The following is a 6513-nucleotide window of genomic DNA, read 5'->3' as shown; positions in this document are numbered from 1 at the left end:
ATTAGGTTACCGCATTGGTAGGTGTTTACCTGGGAGAAAACCAGTAGTTGATGAGGCTGGACATTGCCACGTAGGACACGATGATCGTCCCTGACACGGAGAGTGACACGAAGCCCAGGACACAGAGGACGCAGAATAGCGAGATGCCGCCCACAGAGATGACCAGCCCTGGAGGAGAGCTTGGTTAGTGGCATCATCTCACACAGCTGCCAGACCCTGGACCATTGTGTTTAAAAAACAGTTAACTCGGACTTTTTTAAGTGAGAAAAATATGTTTTTCATAAAGTGGGATCCGTGAGGGAAAACGCAGTACCAGCTATCAGGGAGGGCGGGGCTCTCAGAGCAGACAGCCCGAGGCGAATGCTAGTTAAGTCATTCACCGCCTCTGGGGCCTCCTGGAGGTTAGTTTGACGCGTCTGTAGAAAGGGTAAGTGATAAATGCCTGCAGGTGCTGACCTGACAACTCCGTGACTTGCCACATGTGTGCTGGGCGGTGGCAGTTCTGTCTGCCCTGCTTCTCCTTCCCCCTCATAACAAAGTCCCCCTTTCCAATGTAGGACTAAGGACATGGCAGGGATGGCTGGCAGACACCCTGGTTCTTGCCTCGGGCGTAGTGAGCAGCCGGGACTCACCCCCATGGCCTTGGTGATCGTCTGTAAACATAGAATCTAAACAATGTGCTGCCTTTTCATGAAGCCTCACAGTCCTAGGTCAGCGTTTTCTGAAGTGCGGCCAGTAACCACTGCATCAGAACCAGAGGCATTGGGAGGCTGGTTAGAAATTCAGATTGCTGGCCTGAGCTGGTTTGGCTCAATGGATAGAGTGCCCGCCTGTGGACTGAAAGGTCCCAGGTTTGATTCCTGTCAAGGGCACATGCCCAGGTTGTAGGCTCTCCCTTCCTCTCTAAAATCAATAAAAATATTTTTTTTTTTTTTAAATTCAGATTTCTGGACCCTACCTCAGACCTCATCTCTGGATGAGGCCTGAAGTCATCATTTTCACAAAGCAAGACTCATGCACACCCAAGTCCGAGAACCACTGCTCTAAAGGCTTTGCACATGCTGTTCCTCCGGCCTAGAAAGCCCTTCCTTACCCAAAGGAAATGACGTTATCGCACATCTTCAAGCCCTGCCTTCTGTAAAGCTTTGTCACCAAAATAAAGGGGACCCACCTCTCTCTCTAAACTCACTTTGTCCCAGTACTCATTCATCCCTCCACCATTCATTCACTCGCCCACCTGCCCATCAATACTTACTGAATGACCACTCTGCCAGGAGGTAGTTGGCTCATCGCCCACCATGCCTACCTTCTTCAAGTATAAACTGCCTCGTCCAGTCCCCAGGGCAGGGAAACAATTCTGGGTGCTCTTAGCTCTGAGAAGCCACAGCAGGGACCGCAGGTGACTGCCTGACCCACTGCCAACCATCCCTCTGGCTAGCATGTTGTGGCTTGTGATCTGACTTGAAAAGGCAAACTGAGCCAAACAGATCTGCTTTCTGGGTGACGTTAACTTAGCATCACAGGAGGAAGCTGAGAGTTGGCACTGGAACGTCAGGACAAAAGGGGAGAAGGGGAACCGCAGTACCTCGCAAGGCACAGCAGGCAGCAGGCGCGCAGTGACTGGCTGGCGTGATGGCCTCTCTGTTGGACAATGGTCAGCATTCACGGAGAGGCTGCCCTGTCTGTGGACTGTGCTAAACACTTCACGAAATGTCAGTCCCAATCCTCACAACAACCCTGAGACAGCATGTTATGTCCCTGCCTCACAAAGAGGAATCTGAGGCTCAGTGAGGGTATAGAACTGGTCCAACATTGCACTGGGAGTGCAAATTCTAATGCAGACTCCGGAGCCCGTGTTTTAACTACTCTGACAAGCGGCCGTGGTCCATGTGATTTTGACAAGAGTAGGGACCTTTGACCAGAGTTGCAGATGCCCAATAAACAGTGTTCTCCCAGCTGAGTCATTTTTCCAAGGGGGCAAATAACTGAGCAAGTACCTTCCAGTAACATGACACCCACAAAGGCAGCCAGGGAGGTAAGTACCACGAGGAGCAGGAAGAAGCCAATAGGAACGGCCGACATTACAACAAACACCAGCAAGGTGAGGGCCGCAAAAGGGTGGCGGTCCAGGTACTGGCCCACTGGAGACTTCATGAAGGCAACCACCTGCGGGCAGAAGGAAGAGCCAGGATTGGATGCACGTCTGACGCCCGCGCTGCAGGAGGCACGCTGGAAGGCTCCTGAGGAAGAGCAATAACAACCCTCCCTGACGGGAACCCTCACACCCACAACTGAAGGCGACTGAGAGCCCCACCCGACCGCGAGCCCTGCGAGGGAGGAAGGGCCTCTGAGCAGATGCCCAGCACGTGTGCACTGATGCACTTCAGTACAGCTGCCTCCCACTGCACAGCAGAGGCCAGAGGCACAGAGGTCAGGTCCCAGCTCACCTGCTTGCTGGAAACGCAGCATCGCAGCCCTGCCCACCCCCCGCGTCCGATGCTGCTGGTAAACAAGATGCCCGGCTGCCCGGCTGCTCCGTGCACCCACTAAAGCTGGGGCAAGGGGGGACTAAGGCGTCACCTAGAGCCACGAAGCTTCCACATGGCACAATGGAGGCAATCAGAGCTAAATCCCTCTCTCCCTGTCAAATGCTTTCAACGACTGCCACCTTGTTAGGAAAAAGCCTTTCCGTCATCAGCCTGGACACCACGTTGGCCACATCTGGACGGCTACTGCAGCTTGTGCTGCTTCAACAAGCAGTTCTCCTTCTTCACCAGGTGCGGGGACCTTGTGGGCCAGCTCAGTAGAGGAGGACTGCTTTCACTCAGAGCCGGCCCAGGATGGGCCTCTCTCCGTAGGCCGCACGCCAGCTCTCTCCTGGAACTGACATGCTGATTCCTGCTCCCTTGAAAGGTCCCATCATTCCAGAACTTTTCCCAGTAAAAACTGGTCCTTCCTATGCCTCATTCCTTAGAGTCCTGTAGGCCAGCAGCTGAAATGAAGACATAATTCAAGCTACAGTGATCACAGGCAGCACGACGCAATCCTCATGTGCCTCTACAAACAGCTGTGGCTTGTGATCTGACTTGAAAAGGCAAACTGAGTCAAACAGATCTGCTTTCTGGGTGACGTTAACTTAGCATCACAGGAGGAAGCTGAGAGTTGGCACTGGAACGTCAGGACAAAAGGGGAGAAGGGGAACCGCAGTACCTCGCAAGGCACAGCAGGCAGCAGGCGCGCAGTGACTGGCTGGCGTGATGGCCTCTCTGTTGGACAATGGTCAGCATTCACGGAGAGGCTGCCCTGTCTGTGGACTGTGCTAAACACTTCACGAAATGTCAGTCCCAATCCTCACAACAACCCTGAGACAGCATGTTATGTCCCTGCCTCACAAAGAGGAATCTGAGGCTCAGTGAGGGTATAGAACTGGTCCAACATTGCACTGGGAGTGCAAATTCTAATGCAGACTCCGGAGCCCGTGTTTTAACTACTCTGACAAGCGGCCGTGGTTCACGTGATGTTGAGTGTCTCAATGGTGGGAGGTGAGCAGGCTGCAAGGCAGGAGGCGCTCAGTGACGGGGACCCAAGTGCAGGGCTCCCTCTCCTTACCCAGAAGAGGCCTCTGGAGGAGAACTCTCCCGGCCAGACACACCCTGCCAGGCACAGAGGGCACACTGCCCACTGGCTACCCTGCCCCCACTGCTCCTTTCTACAAAAGCTGCCAAGTGTTGCTCTGCAGCTTCTCTAGCAGAGGGGACGGTGCAGGAAGCCCGCTGGCTTAGACTGCCCAGCTCTGCCCTCCAGGACACAGCAGGATTCTCCTGGGGGGGGGGCGGGGTGCTGAAGGCGAGGGGCGAGGCCATGAGAGGGTCATGGGAGTGGGCTGGCCCCTTAAGCTGCCCAGGTCCAGTCCACATATATCCTTAGTAAGCCCCCCAGGCTATCTGACCGGCTGATTGGTTCTCTCTGGTTCTTCCTCGCGACAGTCCCAGTGACCACGCGGGAGGGAGGGTGAGGGTGAGCTCCAGGTGCCAGCACGGTCGCTGTCGAGCACCTGAAATGTGGCTTGTGTGACTGATGAACTGGGTTTTTAATTGAATTTAAATTTAAAAATTGAAATGTGATTCAGGCATTGGAAAGTTTTAAATTACATTTTGAATAAGTCAGTTATGTCTCAAATAAATTTTCAATTGAAAATTTTATGAAATCTGAATAAAGATAAAGTATTTCCAATAAAAATTTAACATCTGAATTGAATGCTCTGAGTATATGGAAAAAAGGATGTAAAATATCTCACTAGTGATTTACACCAGTGGTCGGCAAACTGCGGCTCGCGAGCCACATGCGGCTCTTTGGCCCCTTGAGTGTGGCTCTTCCACAAAATACCGGCTCTTCCACAAAATACCGACTTCTGCACATGGGCCACAAAGTTTCAATCGCACTGTACGTGTGCGCCCGCACGTGGTATTTTGTGGAAGAGCCACACTCAAGGGGCCAAAGAGCCGCATGTGGCTCGCGAGCCGCAGTTTGCCGACCACGGCACTAGGCTATATAAAATATATTATTAAAGTTAATTTCACCTGTTTCTTTTTATGCTTTTAAGATGGCTATTAGAAACTTTAAAATTATATACATGGCTCACTTCCATTGGAAAGTAAAAAATAAACAAAAAAAGGGAAGAAATGGGAAGTAAAGTGCGGGCTTTTGAGCAGGATTGTGAGGATAGTAAAAAAAATAATCTAAGAAGGATGAGCCTGGCAGTCCTGTGCAAGAGGCAGTTAGGGAGATCGCAGGAAGTGGGACAGGCGCGCTGCTGGCCCCGGCAGCTGATGGCCCTGAGGGGCGACAGCGGGTGACAGGGAAACTTCGAGGGGACTTGCTGGGGATCCAGGAGAAAAGCAGGCCTGTGCCACTTCAGTCCTTGAGGAATCTACTTTTCTCTTAGCCTCTTCTGCAGCTGGGGCCTACAATGAATATTAATTCAATAAACATTTTAAAAGAAACTACTCTGCCTCAGGACGACCTGACACACGTCAGGGCTTACCCCACTGATCATCTGTCCCACCATCCTGGGAGCCGGCTGGCCAGGAAGTCCTCTAGCCCAGCGGTCGCCAACCTTTCGGACCTCACGGACCACCAGTTGGCGACCACTGCTCTAGCCCAAATCCAGGCCAACGACCATGGCTGAGGACGTAAGATGAAGAAGGGAAGAAATGCCAGGAGGCCAGAGTTCACACGCTGTAATGTCTAACTCACAGGTGGGTGAAAATAGGAAAGAAGGCACACCACATGCCTAGTCAGTGTTGGGCCTATAGCAGGTGTTCAGGCAGGGCTAGCTCGTATACATCTCTCTCTAGCAGGCGTGGATTTGCAGAACTGCCTGCTACTAACATGGGCACAATACTTGCCCTGCTTTTGTGAATATGCACAAAGCAGCAAAACACTTGTCGCCTAACACACACATTCCCAGCTGAGGTCAAACTCAGCGACACTTGCCTTCTAGTTTCCGCTCTCTGAACACCTGTCCTTTTCATGACCCATTGAGTGCCACCTGTCCCCCCACATTTTTATGAGTTTGTTTTTTGTTGTTAGTGGTGGTGATTTCACCGTTTAAAATGGCACCATGTGTAAGAAGGCAGCGTTGTGAGTTACAGAGAAAACAAAATGTGTTAGATAAGCTTCATTCAGACAAGAGCTATGGTGCAGTCTGCTGTGAGCTGTTAATGAATAAACCATACATCTTAAATAAAGTGTCTTTAAACAGAAATAGTAATACAACAGGTATGTATTCATCATGGATGGAAATGCTGTGACCAGGAGTTTGCCAGAACCTCGCCCTGTATTCCCCGAGGAGCAGAGGCCCAGGATTTGCTGACTGAGTGCTGGAGATGACTTTATCGGACACAGCTGACACATAGAATGCGAATCAAGTGCAGAAGGCAGACGAGTTAACCTTTAGTAACAAGAGTCTCAGCCTGCTGCTTGTCCAACAAAAAGAAAAGCTGTCTAGCCCTAGCGGATTTGGCTCAGTGGATAGTGTCGGCCTGGGGACTGAAAGGTCCCGGGTTTAATTCCAATCAAGGGCACATGCCCAGGTTGCAGGCTCGATCTCCAGTAGGGGGATTGGTGATTTTCTCTCATCAGTGATGTTCCTCTCTCTCTCCCTCTCCCTTCCTCTCTGAAATCAATAAAAATATATTTTAAGAAAAAAAAAGAAAAAGAAAAGCTGTCTAAATGCACAGAGTGCCCGCAGCACTGGGACAAGTCGAGAAAGCCTCTCTATAGAGTGTATTACTCCAGATCACAAAGCGGTATCTTCTCCAATGGATCGCAGTGGGGCTGTGCTATCCAGCACAGAGATCACAAAACAGTTCATTACCCAAAATGCACATTTTTGTGGGTATACTAGAGGCTCGGTGCACGAATTCGTGCACGGGTGGGGTCCATCGGCCTGGCTGACAATCAAGGCCTATCGGGGGACCAGCTGGCTGGGGGGAGGGGCTGTGGAAGGTT

The 6513-nt window shown here is 51.4% G+C and overlaps 1 protein-coding gene across 6 annotated transcripts in view; it reads right to left on the bottom strand.

Annotated features, from left to right (window-relative positions):
- The window catches only part of TMEM159 (transmembrane protein 159), a 13508-nt gene that overhangs the window by 5357 nt on the left and 1638 nt on the right, over nt 1-6513 (bottom strand). For 5 of the 6 annotated variants that reach the window (XM_014535839.1, XM_014535840.1, XM_014535842.1 and 2 more), the window contains 2 exons: nt 1998-2166; nt 30-168 (listed from right to left, as the gene is read on the bottom strand). In XM_014535839.1, coding sequence (XP_014391325.1) covers nt 30-168; nt 1998-2166 — 308 coding nt within the window. Of the gene's footprint in view, nt 1-29; nt 169-935; nt 2167-6513 lie in introns of those variants that run through there. The other variant, XM_014535838.1, reaches the window with a different exon arrangement.

Source organism: Myotis brandtii, unplaced genomic scaffold (assembly GCF_000412655.1).
Source record: "Myotis brandtii unplaced genomic scaffold, ASM41265v1 scaffold152, whole genome shotgun sequence".
NCBI classification, from domain to species: Eukaryota; Metazoa; Chordata; class Mammalia; order Chiroptera; family Vespertilionidae; genus Myotis; species Myotis brandtii.
Note: the sequence above shows the minus strand (reverse complement) of the source record. Positions and strands in the feature narration are given on the sequence as shown.